A 24,173-nucleotide genomic window follows, 5' to 3' on the forward strand; every position below is an offset into this window, starting at 1 on the left:
TTATTTATTCAATTTTTATGCCGCCCTTCTCCTTAGACTCAGGGCGGCTTACAACATGTTAGCAATAGCACTTTTTAACAGAGCCAGCCTATTGCCCCCACAATCCGGTTCCTCATTTTACCCCCCTCGGAAGGATGGAAGGCTGAGTCAACCTTGAGCCAGTGATGAGATTTGAACCGCTGACCTTCAGATCTACAGTCAGCTTCAGTGGCTTGCAGTACAGCACTCTACCTGCTGCACCACCCTGGCTCTTAGGTAGGCATGGCCTGCACACGATACATCCAGCCCGCAACCCACCAGTTTGACAGGCCTGCTAGATCAGGGGTTACCAACCTTTCAGACCTCAAGGACCACTAAATTCATAATTTTAAATCCCGTGGACCACTAATATGATCTGCCTATTGGGCATGGGCAGTGTCTAAATGGTCATGTGACTGGTTGGGTATGGCCAATTTGATGTAACTCATGTCAAGGAATGCCTTGCTGGCCTCTATTTGCCCCTCCTCTGCCGGCCACTCCTCGCCTCCCTGCCCGGGCTCCTTAGGGTCCCAACAAGAAACAGTTGTTGGAGTTAAGCAACCAACATGAAAAAGAGTTGGCAAAACAGCTGGCTTAGTTCAAATTGGAACTGACCAAGAAGGAAGCTCAGCAGAAGCACCTCACTGAGGACTACAAGCATAGGCTTTCCAAACACAGGGAAGACTTGTAGGAGTGCAAGATCAGGTACTGGCACCTGGAGTTTCAGTGGGCTGAGATGGTCAGCCAATTCCAGGCCATGGTGCAGTCCCACTGGAACAAGGCCCTCCAGCTCTTCGCCACCAGCAGCACTTCCCTCCAGACTTTGGCCAAAGCCCTGCACCAGGAGGCTGAAGCAGACCTGGAATTTCTCCCCCCCCCCCCCCCGCGACTCGCATAAAAAAACATGGAAAGGAGAAACTCTGCAGCATTCATTGCACATATGCAGCCCAGGGAACGTAGTTTGAGGACTCCTGATTTAGTGCAACATAAAAATGCAAATTATTTTTCTGAGGACCACCAAAATTTTCTCATGGACCACCAGTTGGTGACTGCTATTCTAAATGATTTGTCAGGAGGGGAATCCTGTGTTTTACAATAGGAATATATGAAACTGTTTTATATATTTTGTCGGTCTAGTTGTCTGTACTGACTGATAAGAATTCCAGACTCAATCTTTCTTAGGATTAAACATTGGATTACATTTTTACTTCAGAGCAGAGAAGATATGACCTCAATATGGAGGATATTGCTTTCTGTTCTTTACCATGTTTAGATCACTTTATGGCCCAGCTCTAAATATTGAACAAAATAACGTAGATCTATTGAGATGATATATCCAAGGCTTCTGGGGGAACCTGAGAGTTGATATCTAAGATGAAATTTCTCTTGTGAAGCCTCTTCCCAGTATCTGATCCAGAGTAGCTCCCTAATTTTCAGAGGAAGTAGAAAAAAATGGAGTGAAAAGACACCTAACCAATCGTGGTATAAAAGTGCCCATGGGCCCTTGCCTGTCCAGAGGCAATATGAGTGAGTAGTGAAGCATGTGTATTTCTCCAGTTTCCTTATGTCTTCACAAGTGCTTATCATTATTTCTGAAGCCTGCATTAAATATTGTCTTATCTAGAAAGCTTCTGATCATCCAGTAGTAAGGATGGAGAGAGGGAGGGGGAGAGAGAGAGAGAGAGACAGACTGACTCACTCATAGTTCCTTCTAAGCTGAGCAGTGAGCAATCGCTCACTTAAAAATCATCATCAACTCAGAGTTTCCAAACCTGCCCAGAAGCCGAGAGGGAAAGAGTGAGAGGGAAGGAGAGAGAGAGGAAGAGAGGAAGAGAGAGAAACAGATAGAAAAAAGAGAGGAAGGAAAAGAGAAAGAAAAAGAATGGGAGTAAGCAAGAGAGAAAGAAAATCAAAATCTAGTTTGAAACTAGCTCAACTATTTAAGTGGCATTTTGATATTGATAGAGTTGCCCTATTATGAGCTCACTGTTATAGACACACAGTACAGTATTTAATTTTGAAATTCTCTGAGGCAAAACAGGGTGGGTTTTTTGTTTGTTTGTTTGTTTATTTGTTTGTTTGTTTATTTATTTATTTATTTATTTATTTATTTATTTATTTATTTATTTATTATTTCTGTGCCGCCCAGTCCCAAAGGGACTGCTGCTCAGACACTATACTTTTCCGCCCCCCCCCCCCAAACAATTAGAGGGAACACTGGACTCACTCCCTCTTGCTCAATAATGATGAGAAATCTACCCAAGGCCAAGTACACAAATGGCAGACTGCAAAAGAAACATTAATCAGAGTCTTTAAAGATAAGACCTGGTTTAATAGTTTCACTTTCCACAGGAACACAAAAAAATAGTTAAGATTCAGTCTGAAGTTCGGAGCCAAGAAAGGTTCATCAGTCAATTTATAGGTTAGTTTCAGGTTCCTTATATGAGCAGAGGGCAATAACACGCAAGGCACAGAAATCAGAGTTCTTTCTAACAAGGAAATATAGTACCAATAGAAGAGTGTATATTAACTCAGGATTGAACTATGGAGTGTACAATAAAGAAACAACAAAAAAACAAATGTGAAACTTTATGCTTATTAAGGATAGCTTCCCCCCCCCCTTGGTACTGGAAACACCAATATGAACATATTGTCATGAATGGCAATGGAATTTGTAATGAGAATATTTTTCAATAAAGATGAAGAATTTATATGCAAACTACAAATTTTGTATAAAAACTAGTTTATCTTGCTTTCATAATATTTAGCTAGCTCTTACAAGAGCAGTAGAATCATCAAGCAATATAAAGCATATTATCTAATGGAAGCAAGATAGTTCAGTCTATTTCACATCTGGGAGAGATGACTGAGACCTACATTCTATCTACGGAAATCCTCATGGAAACAGGAATTGCTGGTATTTCCTGATTAATATAAATCTGCTCAAAGAAGTAGTATTTAGAAGGAAAAATATATAATGTCTCCTGCACTTGCCAGGCCTTCCCTGGAATCCTTTCTAGGCTGTTTTTCTTTCCCCTGCAGCTGAGTCTCTTCTGATCTCAAAACAGAGAGGGATGACCAGGCATGGCCACAGCACAATTGCAGATGAAAATCCATGGACGTTACAAGAGTTAAACATCTTCTCTTTATCTCTTCCCCTGGAAATGCCTTCTGATATCCACATTAGTATTGTGAGATAAGCACAGGTCAGAATTCTGAAATATAATTCTGACCTCACACAAATTATTTATAAAAGTGACCTTTTATTATGTAGAAGCCTGCAGACTTTAAACATACTTCTGAATAATGTTGATACAATGGGAGTTGCAATAAAAATGGAGTGATAGTTCACTAATAACTGATAGCTCAGCTCTGGACTGATGGAGTTTCCAGGTAATAACATAGTTTTATCATAAAGGTACTCTATAGTTTTGTCATAAAGGTACTATATAATGTGCTTTTCTTTCATTTGATAATCCATTTGAATCATAAAAGTTACCGTTAAAAACAAGACAACAAGAAAAGGAAGAGAACGTATTTTTCTTAAGATGATATTCTGGACTTGGCATTAAATTATTATTACCGTCACAAAATGAATTTAAATAGACAAATAACAGATCTTGAGACGTAGTAAGAAAACATGCTTCCTCCAAAGTATTATTTAAAATAGTTTTAATGCTAGAAATGCCGAAGAATACCAGATATTCCTCAGGATATCAGCAATTTAAGAAATTCAACTTTTTTTAAAACTCAGCAAATATAGTTGTCTGAATGATTGTTATATCTCAAAGTTGCTTTTGTAATAACTCTGCAATTTAAATTGCTTCTAAAATTGTTGCTATTGTAATGTTTAATTTATTATTATCTTGGTAAAGAGCAGAAATTAAGTCTACAAGAGCTGAACTTCAGTGGATTAGATACAAATTTAAGTTTGCTTGATAAATATTTATCAGGTTTTTTTGTGGATGGAAATATCATATTTATAAAGTTATACAAAATGATAAGGCATTTGTTTCTATATTGCAGGGAACTTTTGGACATGACTTGTCGCCTTGCTAATACCTTAAAGAGAAATGGTATAAAAAAGGGAGACCGAGTTGCTATCTATATGTCTGTATCTCCAATGGCAGTGTCTGCCATGTTAGCTTGTGCCAGAATTGGTGCTGTTCATACAGTTGTTTTTGCTGGATTCAGTGCAGAATCTTTAGCAGGGAGAATAAATGATGGTGAGTAATTTTTAGGGGGGGGAATCCTTTTCAGGTAATAATTCATAGAAAAACTTAGAAAACATAGACGGCAGAAAAAGACCTCATGATCCATCTAGTCTGCCCTTATACTATTTCCTGTACTTTATCTTAGGATGGATATATGTTTATCCCAGGCATGTTTAAATTCAGTTACTGTGGATTTACTAACCACATCTGCTGAAAGTTTGTTCCAAGCATCTACTATTCTTTCAGTAAAATAATATTTTCTCATGTTGCTTCTGTTCTTTCATGGATTGTTTTGTTATTGCAGGGGAAATGTAATTTTTTCATTAAAAAATCAACATATCAACATTATAGCATTTGTTGTAAGGAACGAGTTTTTATATGCCGTTCTACCTTCATAACTATATTTAGCAGGAAAACAATCCTGAGCATTTCATTACTTTATAGGATTTATTGCCTTACAATATATTATGTGCTGTTTATATTTATTTATTAGATTAATATGCAAAACAGAGGAATAGATTAAAAATTGCTCTCTCTATAAATAATTATTTTTCTTCCTAGCTAAATGCAAAGCAGTGATCACCTGTAACCAGGGAATCAGAGGAGGACGGATCCTAGAACTGAAAAACACCGTGGATGAAGCTGTAAAGAACTGTCCAAGTGTCAAGTGTGTCTTTGTGGCCCAGAGAACTGACAGCAAAATTCATACATGCAGTCATGATATTCTCCTCGAAGAAGTATGTTCATGATGTTCATAACACTCCTTTTAATCAGATATTTCTACATTGCATGGTATATTATTTTGCATGTTATATTGAAGCCTAGTTTAGGAAAAATCAAAAGCTAAACTAAAATGTACCACAAGATTATCCAAAAAAAATACAGACAGAACAAATTCCTCCCCACAACCCTTTTAATATTGAAATGGAAGACAGAAAAGGTTTCATGTAGCAATACTAAATTTTCTCCTGGATTTCATTTGTTCTTGTAGGAAGTCACCAGTGCATGTTGCCCAGCCAGTTTTAACCCTATTAGTGATTTACATAGGAAGGATAGGTGCTGTATGTATTTGTGTGTATCCTATCTTTACAATAAGAGACTTCATACTTAGTCTTCTCACTTGCCAGCCAGGCTTTCAAGTTATTTTTTTTTCTCCATTTCTGTTCAATTATCTCTGATTCTTGGAGACTGCCTGAAAAGCTTTTTCAGAAATGGTTTGCCATTGCCTTCTTTCTAGTGATGAGAAAAAGTGACTGGCCCAAGCATAGTTCCCTCTAAGCTGAGCAGTGAGCAATCGCTCACTTAAAAATCATCATCAACTCAGAGTTTTCCAAACCTGCCCAGAAGCCGAGAGGGAAAGAGTGAGAGGGAAGGAGAGAGAGAGGAAGAGAGAGAAACAGATAGAAAAAAGAGAGGAAGGAAAAGAGAAAGAAAAAGAATGGGAGTAAGGAAGAGAGAAAGAAAATCAAAATCTAGTTTGAAACTAGCTCAACTATTTAAGTGGCATTTTGATATTGATAGAGTTGCCCTATTATGAGCTCACTGTTATAGACACACAGTACAGTATTTTATTTTGAAATTCTGAGGCAAAACAGGGTGGGTTTTTTATTTGTTTGTTTGTTTGTTTGTTTGTTTGTTTATTTATTATTTCTGTGCCGCCCAGTCCCAAAGGGACTGCCACTCAGACACTATACTTCTCCCCCCCAAAAAAAAAATTAGAGGGAACACTGGGCCCAAGATCACCAAGCTGGCTTTGTGTCTAAAGCAGGACTAAAATTTAGATTTCTGGTTTCTAACCTGATACCTTCATCTGTGCACTAATTTGAATCTTTAGTCCACTTCAATAAAGTATTGTTTCAGTAAAACTTGTGCAGACCGATTCCTGAATTGCACACCTCAAAGAGTTGACATAAATCTTGGTAGTCATTATAAATTGGACATAAGTCCCTCTTTTAGCCTAGTAAATTTGAGTGGAGTTGGTCTGAGCTTTCTAATGATTTAAGCTAGAGGTTTTTTAAAAAAAATCATTTTTATGAATTTTTTCCATGGTAATGTCTATGGCTTTCCATAGATAGAGAATTAAGGGTCCCTCCTTGTCTACCACTCTACATGGTCTTGTTTAAGAGATTGCTAATCTGAAGTCACTTCCTTCTCTTTTTCTTCCCAAACAGCATCACACAAAAAAGGTCAAACTCTTTTGACTTTCTCCTGGTAGAATGTAGCTAGGTAGGTACAGGGCTTTGCTTACCTCTGTTCTGTGTTTTCATAAAATAAATCTCATTTTTATTATAATATTTACTTTTATCATAATATTTACTTTAGAAAAGTAAATATAGATTAAATTCCTATTCGCAGGAATGCTCCTGCGCAGATAGGACTCTTCCACCAACAACTGTTGCAAGCTTATTTCCCAAAAATTCTCCATGAAGAAATAATAACCAGAAATTTTAAAAAGCATTCTGCAACAAAACTGTATTTGTTGTCTGAGATTTGTATAAGTAGATAGTCAGCAAAATTGGACATATGTCATTGGATGTACTTTAATCAGAAATGGAAGAGGGCATGGACGATATCCGTAAAACCCATTCATGGCCATGATTCCAGGAGAAGCATTAACTTCAGTATTCCTAAAAATTTATATCATTCAAGGCATGGAACCTGAATTTTAAACTGAATTTTTAATAATAATAATATTATTATTTATTATTAAATAATAATAATAATTTATTATTATTATTATTATTATTATTATTATTATTATTATTATTATTATTATTATTATTATTATTATTATTATTACAGCAGCAACCCGTATCAACCATTAGCACCAGTCAATGGTATTTGTGACACTTTTTAAAATGTTCAGTTGACTAAGTTTCATGTTTAATGAATAAAAGAGATAATAATAATAATAGTAACAACAGCAGCAGCCGCTGCCTTTGGTGCTTTAAATGCCAAAATTACATTAGCAACAGCATTTAGGCTTATATACCGTTTCATAGTGGTTTTACAGCCCTCTCTAAGCAGTTTACAGAATCAGCATATTACCCCCAACAATTTGGGTCCTCATTTTACCCATCTTGGAAGGATGGAAGGCTGAGTCAACCTTGAACTGGTGGTAAGATTTGAACTGCTGAACAACAGCTAGCAGTTAGCTGAAGTAGCCTGCAGTGCTGCACACTAACCACTGTGCCACCCCAGCTCTTTCATTACATTACACATTACATGCTTGTTATTTCTTTGCAAAATGTGAAAAAGTTGAAGGAAAACATACTTCTGCTATGTATTTGAGAATATTTAATATACGGTACTATTGCTCCACTTTCATTTAATTGTTGATTTAAAAATATGTCTTTTTAGGAGATGGCTAAGGAAGCCTTGGTTTGCCCCTCTGAAATTATGGACAGCGAGGATATGCTTTTTATGCTTTACACTTCAGGAAGCACAGGAAAACCTAAAGGAATTGTTCATACCCAAGCTGGCTATCTTCTTTATGCTGCCATAACAAATAAGGTATAGGTAGAATCCTTAGAGTTTTATTGTCGTACTCTAATACAGTGATACCTCATCTTACAAACGCCTCATCATACAAACTTTTCAAGATACAAACCCGGGGTTTAAGACTTTTTTGCCTCTTCTTACAAACTATTTTCACCTTACAAACCCACCTCTGCCGCTAGGATGCCCCGCCTCCGGACTTCCATTGCCAGCGAAGCACCCATTTTTGCGCTGCTGGGATTCCCCTGAGGCTCCCCTCCATGGGAAATCCCACCTCCTGACTTCCATGTTTATGTGATGCTGCAGGGAAATCCCAGCAGGGGAATCCCAGCAGTGCAAAAACTGGCGCTTCACTGGCAACGGAAATCCGGAGGTGGAGTTTCCCAGCGAGGGGAGCCTCAGTGAAATCGCAGGACTGCAAAAACACAGAGGTCCGGAGGTGGGGTTTCGAGGACTTTGGTGTTTTTGTGATGCTGGGATTCCCCTGCTGGGATTCCCCTGCAGCAACGCAAAAACACGGAAATCCGGAGGTGGGGTTTCATATGGAGGGGAGCCTCAGGGGAATCCCAGCAGCGCAAAAACAGGCGCTTCGGCTGGCAAAAGGGGTGAATTTTGGGCTTGCACACATTAATTGCTTTTCCATTGATTCTTATGGGAAACATTGTTTTGTCTTACAAACTTTTCACCTTAAGAACCTCATCCTGGAACCAATTAAGTTTGTAAGACAAGGTATCACTGTACTTTCAATAGTGTGGAAATCATGTTGACGAAGAATTTTGGTAGCGTTGGAAATTGATGTGAGATGAAAAAAATGATTTCTCAACCAGTATCAAATTTGTTATGTCTATGCAACAATCTAGATTTGAGGAGAAAGGGGTGATGCAGAATATACAAAGGTGTTCACAAAGCATCTATAGTTAATTTCTTTAAAAAGCTGCATATCTAGAAAAGATACGTTTTCTTTAATCACATGGTCTAAGTTACTTTTCCCCCTTTGAATTTGTTTTTCTGCAAATTCTATTTTTATATATGCAGATTTGATGAAAAACAGACTTCTCAAGTAGACAAATTTAATTTGGGAATGCTGCATTTTTAAAAATAGAGGTATTGGGCCAAATTTCAAGGCAAATGTACCTGTTAACACAGTTGGTTAATTATACCCTCATATCTCATAATAGATTTGTATATATATTTTACTATTAAAAGAAAGAAAGAACAATACATAAATTGTAGGAAAAATGTTAGTTGAAATTGCTCTCGTTTTATGAAATGACAGGTAGCAAAATCCCTGTTTGTTCTGTAATTAGAGGTGGAGTAAATTTTCTCATATGAGGTTTAAATCCTGAAACCATGATTGGAAGCCATAAAAAGTTATTTGCCTGAATTTGTGATAGAGTTATTTCTTCACACAAGGATGATAATATATTGATTACTGACAAGTATTTTTTGATCATAATAATTTATCATTAGTATACACTGATTCTAACCAGCTTTATTGTCTTCATAGCATGTTTTTGGCCTCAAACAAGATGACATTTTTGGTTGTGTAGCAGATATTGGTTGGATCACAGGACACAGCTATGTTGTCTATGGACCACTTTGCAATGGAAGCACCACAGTTTTGTTTGAAAGTACTCCTCTTTATCCAGATCCAGGTAGAAATTTTAAATATAATACATATAGAAACAGCAGTGGACATAAAAAATGGCAATTAATCATGATACAATCATTTCTTTCTTGCGAAGATTTAAAGGTTAACCACTTGCTTGTCTATATAGGGCCCATTTGGTTCAGTGGTTAACGCATCAGACTAAAATGCAGGAGATTATGAATTCTAGTCCCACTTTAGGCATGAAAGCCAATTGGGTGATTTTGGGTTAGTCACTCTTTTTCAACCAAGTCATTTCATGGGAAGGTGTATGTTCAATTTCTTGAGTTATTTATAAAAATAATAAAGGTGGGATTTAAAAATCCCCCCCAAAAAATTCCTGATTTAAATTACTGGTATCGGTAACTAAGGAGCAAATTTGTATATGTATTGGTTACTTTCTTGACTTCTTATCTGACTGTTGGTTTAGTAGCAGTTCTTCCACATTTCAAAGCTGTTCCTTCTGCCCTATACATTAGGTTTCCTTAAACCTCTTAGGCAGATCAAAGAAAAGAGACTGCTGTCTGTCTGGATAATTACTAAAAATTGCATCTCTCTAATTTGCTAATAGAAGACTTTGCTGTGTCAAATAATACAGGTACCATGTTTCCTTGAAAATAAGGCCCTTTCTTATATATTTTGACCTCCGAAATATAGCCTTGACCTTATTATCTGGGGGGGATCTTATTCTTTTTGGGGTGCAGGAGGTGAACTGGACTGCAAGACATACATCTTACTGGAGTCTGGCAGTTCCATGGCGTCTCTCAGCTGGTCTCTGCAGGGAAAAACCTTGCAAAGTGCAGAAAAACCTCTTGTTGCAAGAAGTTGTTAATTGCTCACCCTCGCAGGAAGTTTTTCTGTACTTTGCAAGGCGTTTCCCTGAACAGACCAGCTGAGAGATGCCATGGAGCTTCCAGACTCAGGTAAGATATGCGTCTCGCAGTGGGACACAATTTGGGGTAGCAGGTTGGGTAGGAGATGGGGCAGGGTGGGCCACAAGATGCGCATCTTGCGGCCCAACAACTCCCACCTTGGCCCATTAGCAGCAGCAGTCTGGCTGCTTCCCTTCCCCTCCATCTCTTTATTGAAAGGGGGTAGCAGGTGGGGCAGGGGAGAAGAGAGTTGCGCATCCTACCATACCCGAGACTTGCAGTGAATGTGACGGAGATGCAAGTCTCAGGTACAGTAGGACGGCGTCTTGCTTTCCCCCCACCCAATCTGCTACCCCTCTTGATAAAGAGACAGAGAAAAAGGGAAGCAGCCAGGCTGCTGTTGCCATTGGGTTGGGGTGGGATGTGTTGCCGAGGCAAAATGAGCAGCAAGCCAGCAACGAGCCTCATGATCCACGGCAAGGAGTAGAGTGTGAGGCGCGTCGCTGGCCTGCCGCTCATTTTGCCACAGCAAGGAATGGATCATGAAATGAGAGACAGGTCAGCTCGCGAAATGAGGGGCAGCAGGCCAGTGACATGCCTCATGCTCCACTTGTGGATTGTGAGGTGCATTGCTGGCCTGCCTCTCATCTTGCCGCTGTAAGGAGTGGGTCGCGAGGAATGTCGCTGACCTGCCACTCATTTTGCATCGGAAAAGAGTGGGGCGTGAGGCATTTTGCTTGCCTGCCACTCTTTGTGCGGACATCAGCCCTACCAGTAGGTACAGTGAGGGTGTGTAGGGTGCATGTAGCATGCACCAGTGGAAATGGTGGGAACCGGCTGTGCATGCTTTTAAGTAGTTGGGGGCTTATTTGGGGTGTGTGTGTTATTTCAGCATATGCTCTGAAAAGCCCTGTTGGGCTTATTATGGGGATATGTCTTATTTTGGGGAAAACATTGTACTCCTCTACTTACAACCATTCGTTCAATGACTGTTGTAAGTATTCAGCAGTGCTAAAAGAAAAGACACCCAACAGATGCCTGAAGTTATGGCTGTTGCAGTGTCCCTGTGGTCACCTGGCAGGGGTGAAGCAGGGGTGCTTCAATTGCTGCATCTACTGTACCTGTTTCTCCTCTGCACCGGCCCAATCTATGCCCTTTTGGCTCCCTACTCTCTACTATCCCAGCTGCTAACTTTTGCCATTTTCTTGCTGTTGCTGCTGCTGACAAGGCATGTCTGGCCTGGCTGCAGGCTGTACTGTGCTTCTGCTGTAGGAGGAGGAAAAAAGGCCAAAAGCAGCCTCAGAGCTGTGATGCCAAAAAAAGCGCTTTGCATTGCACACAAATAAGTGAAAAACAGCCCCAGTTCTGCAGTGCACCAAAAAGTCCTTTGTGGTTTGTTTTTTCCCTTTTTCTCAGCACAAAGGTTTTTTTTTTATGTCATGGTTCTGCTTTTGGCTGTCTTTATTTAGTAATGTGAAGGGGATTTTGTTACTGCCCTGTGAGTACCGTATTTTCCGGCGTATAAGATGACTTTTTAACCCCTGAAAATCTTTTCCAAAGTGGGGGGTCGTCTTATACGCCGGATATAGGACAGTGGCGCCGATATTTGCGATGGCTGGGAGGGGCGAGAACACCGCCTCCCAGCTGGGCGAGCCTGCGCAAAGCGCAGGCTCGCCCACACGCTGCCTTTGGCAGCACAAGCGTGCCTGTCCGGCCGGGGAAGAATCGCCCCGGCCGGACCTCAGTTTCAGCTGGGAGGGGCGAGAACACCGCCTCCCAGCTGGGCGAGCCTGCGCAAAGTGCAGGCTCGCCCACACGCTGCCTTTGGCAGCACCAGCGTGCCTGTCCGGCCGGGGAAGAATCGCCCCGGCCGGACCTCAGTTTCAGCTGGGAGGGGCGAGAACACCGCCTCCCAGCTGGGCGAGCCTGCGCAAAGCACAGGCTCGCCCACATGCGATATGTCTAGCCGCCGCCATCCGTGCCTCGGTTCCGTAGCTCCGCCTCACAGCTGATCACCCTGCTGCTGCTGCTGAGAGAAAAAAAGAGGGAGAGAGGGGGGGGGAGAGAAAGAGATAGCAAGAGAGGGAGAGAGGGGGGGGTTAGCAACAGAGGGACAGAGAGAAAGAGAGAGGGGGGATAGCAACAGAGGGAGAAAGAGAAGGGGAGAGAGAAAGAGAGAGGGAGAGGGGGGCAGAAAGAGAAAGAAAGAGATAGCAAGAGAGGGAGAGAGAGAAAGAGAGATGGAGAGAGGGGGAGAGAAAGAGATAGCAAGAGAGGGAGAGAGAAAGAGAGAGGGGGGAGAGAAAGAGATAGCAAGAGAGGGAGACAGGGGGTTAGCAAGAGAGGGACAGAGAGAAAGAGAGGGGGATAGCAACAGAGGGAGAGAGAGAAAGAGAGAGGGAGAGAGGGGGGAAAGAAAGAAAGAGATAGCAAGAGAGGGAGAGAGAGAAAGAGAGAGGGGGGATAGCAACAGAGGGAGAGAGAGAGAAAGAGAGAGGGAGAGAGGGGGGAAAGAAAGAAAGAGATAGCAAGAGAGGGAGAGAGAGAAAGAGAGAGGAAGAGAAAGAGATGGCAAGAGAGAGGGAGAGAGGGGAGACATAAAGAGAGAGAAAGAGATAGTTAGAGAAGGAGAGAGAGGGGGAGAGAAAGAGAAAAAGCAAAAAAAAAAGAGAGAAAGAGAGATAGCAAGAGAGAAAGAGAGGGAGAGAGAGGGGGAGAGAGAAAGACTTTGATCATTTCCCCAGGTATTTTTGTACCTACTTGACCAACGTTATTAGTGGTTGCAAAATTGAATGTATGAACTTGTTCATTTCAATAAAAAGAGCCAGGGAAATGATTGAATGTTAAACTGGATGCATTTATTTCTGCCTGTTTGTATTTGTTCTTATGTTTAACCATTGAAAATGTACTTTTCCTCCAAAAAGAATCATCTTTTCATATTTCTTAGGCAACATTTTAAAATAACTTTAAAAGCTGAGGTCATATTATTCACCCTGCTCTGTATCATAGCACACTGCACAGTACTGAAAATTGGCAGGGTCACTAATTAAACCCGACAAGTTAAAATCTGTTTAAGTGACATTGCAAGAGGATAAAGACAGAAAGTGCGGAAAGAGGAAAAAATGGATGGGCTGTTTGGATTGCCATATCATGATATCACATACAGATTCTCATTCCATAATAGATTCTCACATAGGTGTCAGCATGCTGCATGTTAGACTGAAAGATACCTGCAGAATAGATGGTAGGAGAAAGGAAAATAGCCAGGTTCACCTTTTTGTGTTGACAAATTATGATGAGTTATAATAATAAACTTAATTGTGGTGAGGAGAAATATGAGAGGCAGACAAGACAGATAGACAGAGACATATGGAGAGATAGACAGAAGAGTGCTCCCACTTGGCTCTCTCTCTCTAAATAATTCATTCATAATTTTAACAATAAGATCTTCATCATTAGTAATTAAAATATTGTGTTATCATGTTCAGAAATGATTTTTTTCTCAATGCAAGTACATCATAGACCTAGACTCAGTCAGGTCTATGATGTACAGAAGAGGGGTAGTCTTATACGGCGAGTATATCTCAAATTCTATATTTTAACTGGAAAAGTTAGGGGGTCGTCTTATACGCCCAGTCGTCTTATACGCCGGAAAATACGGTACTTTTTGTTTTGTTTTCTTTTGTCGATGCCTTCTCCAGTCTGATATTTTTATCTGCATTAGATGGCAATGCCATTTTTGGCTCTCCATAGTTTTCCTTTCATTATGCTGCAATGGGCCAGTTATTTCTCATGACTAAAGATGGAATGTATGGATAGGCAAAGACAGGGCTGGGATACAGCAAATTGTTATAGATGATCCAGCAAGTAGAAAACAGCAAAAACTATTTTCAATTGAAGCTGTAATGAAAAGATAGCATACAAGGCCCAAAGAGTAAATTTTAGTCTTAAGATTTAGATTGTACACAACAAATTATTATTATTATTATTATTATTATTATTATTATTATTATTATTATTATTATTATTATATTTGTATGCCGCCTTTTTAAAATAAATTTTGCTACACTTTTTAAAATAAATGTAGTGCCAAAGGTCCTTACATGAGTCTGATTAAAGAGCTGTGTCATCCTTGTATAAATTAGTAGATTTTAGTACCTAAAGTCTGAATTATATAGAATATTTAAGATATATTGATGTGCTTCAGCAACTCAAAAATACACATTAAACTACTAAGATAAACAAACTATAAAAATACTTCTATCCAAAGTTCAATTTGAGTTTTAATTAAATTTTTAGGAGGAATTAACAATTAAATTAAAATTCACTTTCACTTGGAGATCTGGGCTTAGTTTGAAGGAGGTTTTTTGTTGTTCAATAGCTTTTTAAAGCTATTTTACTATCGCATTTCTTGCCACTATTTTCTTCCAAGGTGTCTCTTCAACTTCCCTCACTAATATTCTCTCAGGATCTGCCACCCAGGTACAGTATTTTAGGATTAAGCTTCTTTAGCTTCTGAGTCCAGAAAAATCTCAGCCAAATGCTGCCACCTTCTGATACTTCAAAATAATGTGAAACACAGACACAAACACAGTATTTTTTCAACTGTATTTAATCATAACAAGATTTTTTCTTTACTAATTGACTCTTAAGGTTTAAAATAAATATTAAAATAAATATTGCAAAATGTGTATGTGTTCCAGATATTCATTCTCATTTAATATGAAATATTCTGATCTTATAAGACTTCAGGAGCTTATGTGAAAATATATGGTCATTTTAAGGTCGCTATTGGGAAACCGTGGAGAGATTAAAAATTAACCATTTTTACTGTGCTCCAACTGCATTACGTTTGTTGCTGAAATATGGTGATGAATATGTGAAGAAATATGACAGATCTTCTCTTACTACTCTTGGATCAGGTGAGAATGGACAAGCTAAATTTTATGTCAATTTAAAATCAAAGAGTTTGCTAGTTTTCTGTGGTAGGAGAACTGAGCTTTTTACAGGAAACTTATTTTTCTTTTCACTGATTTTTGCAAAGACCATGGAGGTCACTCTCTTATTTTCTATGTTATTCTTTTTTTAATGAAAATAATTAATAGAAACATAGAAACATAGAAGTCTGACGGCAGAAAAAGACCTCATGGTCCATCTAGTCTGCCCTTATACTATTTTCTGTATTTTATCTTAGGATGGATATATGTTTATCCCAGGCATGTTTAAATTCAGTTACTGTGGATTTATCTACCACGTCTGCTGGAAGTTTGTTCCAAGGATCTACTACTCTTTCAGAGTTGAATAGTGTCAGCTAGTCATCCTTCTCTCATACAGACTTGGTCGTGCCCAGTTTTTTTAAGCAGTCTTCAAGTTAAATTGATTTATTACCAGTTATAAAATATTCTTAATACTGTAAATATCATAATTATCTATTTTGCTGTTTTAAATTGTAGTGGGGGAACCAATAAATCATGAAGCTTGGCACTGGTACTACAATGTAGTTGGAGACAAAAGGTGTACTCTTGTGGATACTTGGTGGCAAACAGGTAAATCAACTTGCGAATCAAAACCACTTTGAACTTGATTGTAAAATATTTGCTTTTTGTAACAGAGTTGTTGAAGTCTGAAATGTTTTAACTGATTCAACTTAAGAGGTTCTTAATAGGGTGTCTTGTGTAAGTGCGCTAATGTCCCTGCCCCATGTTAGTTTTTTCATTTTGTTAGTTGGAATTGGTAATTTTTGTTTGATAAATAAATAAAAGTAACAGTATAGCCTGGTTTCAGACATTAAGGTTGCTAAAGATTTTACACATTGATAATTATGGGATTTTTTTCCAGAATAAAATCATTATACAGTATGTGTATCTTCTTTTAAAAAATGGGTAGAACAAGAAGCAATTATGGAAACTAATCAAGGAGAGAAGTTTTTAAGAAAATGTTAGATAACCAGTTGTTTGAAGTAGTGTAGGGTTTCCTACCTAAGCATGGGGCTGGACTAGAAGACCTCCAAGGTCCCTTCCAACTTTGTTGTTGTTGTTGTTGTTGTTGTTGTTGTTGTTGTTGTTATTGTTGTTATTATTATTATTACATTCTGAATTCATTCAGTTATATTTGCGCAATGTGTATGTACTGAGTTAAACTCATGCTACAGTATGTATAAGTATTGAGCATTTATTTCATTTTCATTTGAAATCTTCAGTAAAGGAATTGTGTGAAATATGTTTTTTAAAACACAAAAACTTTACAATAGAAATTTCTCAGCCTTGGATTCTAAATACGTTTATTATACTGCAAAAAGAAATGTAATGTGTAACTCAAAATAGTTAAAATATGATGCTAAATTTAGCTGTAACATAAAAATAGGCCAAAAAACATGGCCCTATCTGATCTTGTTTCCTGCAACTGTACTATCTGTAATAAGATTTAATTTCTGAAAAACCCTATGTTCATTTTTTCTGATTATTTCTGTATTTTGAGCATTTTTTCTGAATATATGGGTATATAATTTGCTTTTGCTCCTTAAAATCTTGCCTCAAGAGCTACTACAGTATTTCTTTAAGCCTTATTATTCAAAAGTAATTTCCTTTTCTTTCTCTCAAACTTCTCCTTTTTTGGTTTATGTCATTCTTGACTTTTCCCCTCCATTTTTTATTGAGCCGCAGTCTGTTTCTTTTCTGCTTTTGGCTAGGGAGTTTTATATGATATAAGTTAGTCTATGCAGCAAAAGGTATGGCAAAGAACCAAAATTATTGGACAGTCTTGTGATTACTTTTAACTGGTTTCAGTTCTGTTTATTTTCATTGCTTTCCTTCTTTTCCCCCCTCCTTGAGCCAACCAAATCTCTTAAAAATTCCACCATCTTCATATAAACAAACATTTACTTATAGTTCAAATTATAGGAGGAAAACAGTCTGTTTAATCACATACCATGAGAGAAAATGAAGGAATAATAACAGGGTCAACAAAAAGAGCAGGGATAATAGAATTTTCCAGAACCTCACATTCCTCAAGGAACCACCTAACCTGCACATATTAATATGGTATTAGGTGTTACAATTAACAGTTGTTTAGCTAAACATAAATAAACATTTAAAGACAGTGCAGCTTTAAAAGATTCAAAACGTGAAAATACCGTTAAAAACAAAACCCAAAATCATAGAATTCTTTAAACATTGAATGGAAGATTGAAATTAATATTCAGGTGTTTTTAAGCTATCAATCTTGAGATCATACATATATATCTCCATCAGGACAAAATTCAAAAAATATGAGTTCATCATGAAAAAAGTAATAAGGTGACAATATGTTAGAACAAGTAGAATTCTCAGTGTTGATTCTTTGGCAAGCTCACACACATATAAGTGATCTGCAAACTAATACAGTGGTACCTCTACTTACGAACTTAATTTGTTCCGTGACCGGGTTCTTAAGTAGACAAGTTCGTAAGAAACAATTTTTCCCATAGGAATCAATGTAAAAGTAAATAATGTGTGATTGGGGAAACCATAGGGAGGGTGGAGGCCCTGTTTCCTCCCAGGAGATTTCTAGAGAGGTCCCTTGGAGGCTTCTCCCCACCTTTTCTGGCCCTATTTCCTCCCAGGAGATTCCTAGAGAGGCCCCATGGAGGCTTCTCCTTGCCTTGTTCGTAAGTGGGAAATGGTTCGTGAGAAGAGGCAAAAAAAATATTGATGGTTCATATCTAGAAAAATTAGTAAGTATAGGCCTTCGTAGGTAGAGGTATGAAATATGCTCAATCGTCAACTTATGAGCTTCATGCTTTAATGTGACTTTGGAGTCTCTATGATTACCATTGAATTTAATGGCATGGCAGGGTGCCACTTAGTTGTAGCAAAGAAACTCTAAACAGTGAGGTCAAACCCCTGGCCTGTAGGCCTGATGTGTCATGCGCTGGCTACAGCAATGCCTGGTTTAGCAACAGGAAAAAAGTTCCAATACGTCATCTGATGTTGCCATGACATTGTGAGTTTGACACCCCTACTTTAGGGAGAAAACTATAGATGTGTGACAAAAATCTTCTTGCAGAATTTGGCAGGTGTAAAGAACATTACTCTCTTATAAGAAGACTTGGAAAGTATATGGTAATTGCCAAAGAGAAGAAAGACTTGTCTGTAGAAACTCTTGGCCAATGCCAGAAATGAACTCCCCTCCTTTATTTTCTGTCCTTTTTCTCTTTGTGACATCTTTTCCTCCAAGATACTGATTATAAAAAAGATGACAGATAATAGTTACCAGAAATCTGAAGTGATTATTAAATAGGAGTTTTGTAATTAGGCGAAAGGCTGCAGGAAATCCTCTGGCAATTTACAGATTTTGGAAAGCTGTTCTTAGAGTGATTTTCCAAGAGAAATATTAACTTTCATACATACACACGTTCATTCATAAAATCAAATATTTGACTCAAAAACACCATTACATTATGCATAATTGGTGAAACTCATGTGGTCACAACTTCTTATACTCAATTTGTGATCTCCTATCAGCTTCCTCATTGACTTTGCTTGTTGAAAGCTGGCAGTGAGGGTTGCAAGTTGTAATCACGTGACTGTGAGTTGCTGCAAAGCTGTAATTGTGATGTGGTTGCTCAGCACTTGAATTCTGATGGTACGATCACAGGGATACTGCCGCATCAGCTGCTACTATGAGTGATAGATTCCTCTTGTTCACTGTCATTGTAACATCAAATGGCTGCTGAACAAGTGGATATTTAACTAGGACTACTTGTAATATTACAAGGCTGTTTTCCAGAAATAATAATGTTATTTTTCTGGGAACACTTCAATTCAAATTCCCCACATAACATCATAATGTTGATCATTGCTATGTTTTCTTAAAAGCTGACCATCTGATACAAAAACAAGTGCAATCACTTGCAAGATTATTTTCTGGGGATATGAATAACAATAACAATAATTCGCAAGTACATTGATTTATTCTCTAGTTGTACATCTTATATTTAGTTTAAAAATAGCATAATTATTGCAGTTTCTTAAACATAGCTCTTGGAAGCAGTGACATGCTATAGCATGCATAAATATTAGCAAATCAGGTTTTGCAAATATATTTGAAAGCATTTGAATGGAAAAGAGAAAGGGAGATTATGGGAGAGGTGGATGCAAATTCTTATGTATAAATATACACTGCTCAAAAAAAAATAAAGGGATAACTCAGCGAACACATCTTAGATCTGAATGAATGAAATATTTTCATTGAATACTTTGTTTTGTAAAAAGTTGAATGTGCTGACAACATGTGAAATTGATTGCCAATCAGTGTTGTTTCCTAAGTGGATAGTTTGATTTCACAGAAGTTTGATTTACTTGGAGTTATATTGTGTTGTTTAAGTGTTCCCTTTATTTTTTGAGCAGTATATTTTAAAAGTGTGATCAGGCTTAGTGCAATAGCATCATTCTCAAATCCAGTATCTTTATAAAGCTTGATCACATTTTAGAAATCAAGAATAGTGTCCTTCCATATGAAAAACTTCATGGTAACCTTTGAATTGTGGTCTGTTAGGACCACAGCCATATAAACTTAAATTATGTGTGTGTGTGTTTTATTATATAAAATTAAAGTCTTAACGCTTTACCCTTTTAATCTTAATCCTAATTTTGTGTTTGTATTCATTTCCTACTTATTCTTTTACTATCTATATTAATCTAGGATGTAACTATACATTCAAACTACCGTACTTATATCTCATAAGTAGATAGTCTCATAAACTTCTTTTAAGCAGTTTGAAGTGTATCAAAACAATGGAAACAAGGAGGAACTTTTTGACGGTGAGAGCAATCAACCAGTGTAACAGCTTGCCTGCGGAGGTTGTGAGCGCTCGAACACTTGGGACATTCAAGGGAAGACTGGACTGCCATTTGTCTGAAATGGTATAGGGACTCCTGCCTGAGCAGGGGGTTGGACTAGATGACTTACAAGGTCCCTTCCAACTCTAATAAATAATAATGCAAGGAAATATATTCCATGATTTCCTTGCATTTCTATCATTTGCTGCTGAAATTATTTGCTAAGTGCATCTAACTGTGTTGAACACAATCAACTTACGGCTTTGTGGGAGTAAAATAAGGAGTTAGGGGTATAATGGAAAATGAAGCTGCTCTCAGTCCAGAAATGTTGCTTTACGTTCATTTAATTCCAGAAAACAGAGATTGCATTCATTTTAGTGGTGTTTCCTCCTCATTTATCATTCCAGAAACTGGTGGCATTTGCATTGCTCCTCGGCCTTCAGAAGAAGGAGCTGAGATCATTCCAGCTATAGCAATGCGGCCTTTCTACGGAATTACCCCAGTGCTAATGGACGAGACTGTAAGCTAAAAATTCTGAATTTTAAAAATACATTTAATTGAAAATAGCCAGAGAGGGGAAGAATCTGAATTGTTCCTTAAGTACTAAATATTTTAAAGGATATTTTAAAACATTTAATAACATTCAAAAATGTAATTATTATACTGCTGATAGCCCAGAGCAGCTTTGAAAAAATTATAGAGAGAGTTAGACTACCTAATTATACCTTCTTTTGTAAGGAGAATCAATAGGTAATTTTTAGAGAGTAGCTTGAAGGACCTGCATTATTCTGAATAAAGTCTGAGGCAGAGTCAGAAAAGGAGTTTTTGCCACATGGATAAAAAAATCAATAAATAAATAGAATACACATTTCAAGAGAATTAACATGAAATATGTGTCCTGTTGTCTACCAAAACTAAACCAGTTTTCTAAAATCAAACCATGATAGAAAAATCACTGACTCCTGTGCAATCAGAATATATGTCTTGGAATGTTCTCTAAACTTTAAAAATGTAAATGTTAACCTATGAGTAACATAACTTTTAGGGATAACAGATAATATAGCATTATTACGGTAGTTCCTATTTAATTGTTATAATGACTCTGTATTGATTTACAGTGTTCCCATGATTTTTGCGGGGGATGCGTTCCGAGACCACCTGCGAAAGTTGAATTTCCGCGAAGTAGAGATGCGGAAGTAAATACACCATTTTTGGCTATGGACAGTATCACAAGCCATCCCTTAACACTTTAAACCCCTAAATTACCATTTCCCATTCCCTTAACAACCATTTACTCACCATTATTACTGGTACTCACCATTGAATAAGACACTTAGTGATCCTGATATTTATAAACATAATTATTTATTAACACTAATTTTTTTTTTTTGGTTATTTATTTGCAAAAATTATTAGTTTGGCGATGACGTATGATGACATCGGGCGGGAAAAACCGTGGTATAGAAAAAAACCTGCAAAGTATTTTTTAATTAATATTTTTTGAAAAACCGTGGTATAGGCTATTCGCGAAGTTTGAACCCGCAAAAATTGAGGGAACACTGTATATACATAACATTTTACTTCTTAATGCTAACAAAATTACAAATATGAGCCAGTCTTATATCAGAACAGCTGGGATAATTGCTAAAATAATTGCTAAAACAATGCAGCTACTCAACAAGGACTACCTGTGCTTGCAGGCAAATTGAGTTCATTGTCCTTATCAAGTACTTGATCAAACTCTTAATGGAAAGAATAAATAGGAAATTAAATTCAATTTCTGGGAAAATTTCTCTTTTATTGATGGATTGAAGGAAAGGGTTTTTTTACTTGATTTCCTAGGGAAAAGTTTTAGAAGGCAATGATACTGCTGGTGCTCTCTGCATTGCACAACCCTGGCCTGGTATAGCACGGACTATCTATGAAGACCATCAGCGTTTTGTAGATGCATATTTCAAAGCTTATCCAGGTAGGAATGATGGGAATGTTGGTTGAAGTAAAGCACTGAAGTTGATGCTGTACATGAAGCGCAGTTTTTAGTAGAGTGACAAATAGCTATATTGTTATTTCTTTGCATCATTTAAAAATAATGCAGCAACAGTCTGCACACCAGAGAAGTATTCATACACACTTCTACATGCATAAGAGGTATTGATTGAAATAAACATTCTGAAATATCTTTGCTAATTTTCTTACTTTGTCATTCATATGGGCCTAAATGGTAAAGTATAAAATTGAATTGAATTCCAAAATTAAATAATACATGTGTTCCTTGGTTAACAACCACACTAGTGCCACTGTAACGTGATTAAAATCAGGCACTAGGCAACTGGCCTGGGTTTCCAACTGTTACAGCATCCTGCAGTCATATGATCACAATCTGTGACCTTCCCTCCTGATTCTCTCAAACAAAATCAGTGAGAAAACTGGCAGAAAATTGGAAATCACAGTCATGTGAGGTCTTTGCTTAATGGGCCCGTGAAGTCTTCGCTTAACAGTAACTGGGGACTGCTGGAACTCCTATTGCTAAGCAGCACAGTCATGTGATATGTTTTCCAATGCACTGCTTAGCGATGAAAACTCCAATCCCAGTTACTGTATTAAGTGAAGATTAATGGCAATGAGTCGCCATGGAAGACTCTCAACATTGAAGGTTCTCAACATTGTTCCCAATGCACTGATCCATCATTGCCAGAAGATTTCCTGCCTCAGTTATATTTGACATTTTAAAAATACTCCAATTTAAGAAAAACGAAGCCAGCATGCTGCAAATGATCTCTGGCATCCAACACTGTCTTTTATTTTCAACAATCTGAAGTGATAACACTGAGCAAAGACAATATTCCAGCATAATCAATTTCTGCAAAGCATTTGAATTCCACTTGCAGAATTCCCCGATTCGTTACACACATTTTCATATAATGCATATCTTGTTAAATGTTTGTTTCATGCTCTGACAAAATAATAGATGTGTATTATAAATGCAGTGTGCTGCTTTCCCCTGCTATAATTACATATTGATGAGTGATTATATGCAATATACATACATTACTTTCCCACAGAGATAATGAATTATGTCTGTTGAGTGTATTTTTCTCTTCACAAAAAGTGAACATTTACTGATGCTAAATCTGTTATTGCCACAGGGTATTATTTCACAGGAGATGCTGCTTATAGAACTAAGGAAGGTTATTACCAGCTAACAGGGCGAATGGATGATGTCCTTAACATCAGTGGACACAGGCTTGGAACTGCGGAAATTGAAGATGCCATGGTAATTATTGGGTCAAAGAAAAGTGTAGGCTCCAATAATTTATTCTTGTAAACTAATTGAAACATAGATATTTAGAATAATGAAAAGATTTGAATGGCTGGCTCCCATGGTTAATTTAGAGTTGATTGCAGCATTAACAGACCTTATTGCATATTTAAACCATTATGAATTAGTCACCACAGAGGGGTTCTTTATCTGATATTAACTCAAACACAGTATATATAATGGAAACTATTCATCAACTTAATTAGGTTTCTTTAGGTTATGCAAGATAAAAGCCTAATTTTCAAAACAAATTGTATGGTAGGCCTGTATCTACCAAAACTGTGACCAACTGCATGGCAGGATTATTTATACAGAAGTTTCTGATATGTGAATTTCCCTTATATTGACATCATACATCTATGATCACAGGGTTATCAACTTATTCGTGAGCTTGTATTACATGCATTTATTTATTTATTTATTTATTTGTTTGTTTGTTTGTTTATTTATTTATTTATTTATTTATTTAGTTAGTTAGTTAGTTAGTTAGTTAGTTAGTTAGTTAGTTAGTTATTTCTTAGATTTGTATGCTGCCCCTCTCCGTAGACTCGGGGCGGCTAACAATAATAAAACAGCATACGATAAGTCTAATATTTAAAATAACTAAAAACCCTTATTAAAAACCAAAAATACACACAATCATACCATGCATAAATTGTATAGGCCTGGGGGGAAAGGAATATCTCAATTCCCCCATGCCTGACGACCGAAGTGGGTTTTAAGGAGCTTACGAAAGGCGAGGAGGGTGGGGGCAATTCTAATCTCTGAGGGGCTGGTTCCAGAGGG

At 37.6% G+C, this 24,173-nt stretch overlaps 1 protein-coding gene across 4 annotated transcripts in view; it reads left to right on the top strand.

Moving 5' to 3' along the window:
• Positions 1 to 24,173, top strand: part of ACSS1 (acyl-CoA synthetase short chain family member 1) — a 50,114-nt gene that overhangs the window by 20,846 nt on the left and 5,095 nt on the right. For 3 of the 4 annotated variants that reach the window (XM_070734713.1, XM_070734710.1, XM_070734711.1), the window contains exons 3-11: positions 4,045 to 4,244; positions 4,794 to 4,969; positions 7,593 to 7,745; positions 9,238 to 9,385; positions 15,035 to 15,172; positions 15,704 to 15,796; positions 20,476 to 20,588; positions 21,911 to 22,037; positions 23,215 to 23,342. In XM_070734713.1, coding sequence (XP_070590814.1) covers positions 4,045 to 4,244; positions 4,794 to 4,969; positions 7,593 to 7,745; positions 9,238 to 9,385; positions 15,035 to 15,172; positions 15,704 to 15,796; positions 20,476 to 20,588; positions 21,911 to 22,037; positions 23,215 to 23,342 — 1,276 coding nt within the window. Of the gene's footprint in view, positions 1 to 3,153; positions 3,225 to 4,044; positions 4,245 to 4,793; positions 4,970 to 7,592; positions 7,746 to 9,237; positions 9,386 to 15,034; positions 15,173 to 15,703; positions 15,797 to 20,475; positions 20,589 to 21,910; positions 22,038 to 23,214; positions 23,343 to 24,173 lie in introns of those variants that run through there. The other variant, XM_070734712.1, reaches the window with a different exon arrangement.

This window comes from Erythrolamprus reginae, chromosome 1 (assembly GCF_031021105.1).
Source record: "Erythrolamprus reginae isolate rEryReg1 chromosome 1, rEryReg1.hap1, whole genome shotgun sequence".
In the NCBI taxonomy this organism is placed as follows: Eukaryota; Metazoa; Chordata; class Lepidosauria; order Squamata; family Dipsadidae; genus Erythrolamprus; species Erythrolamprus reginae.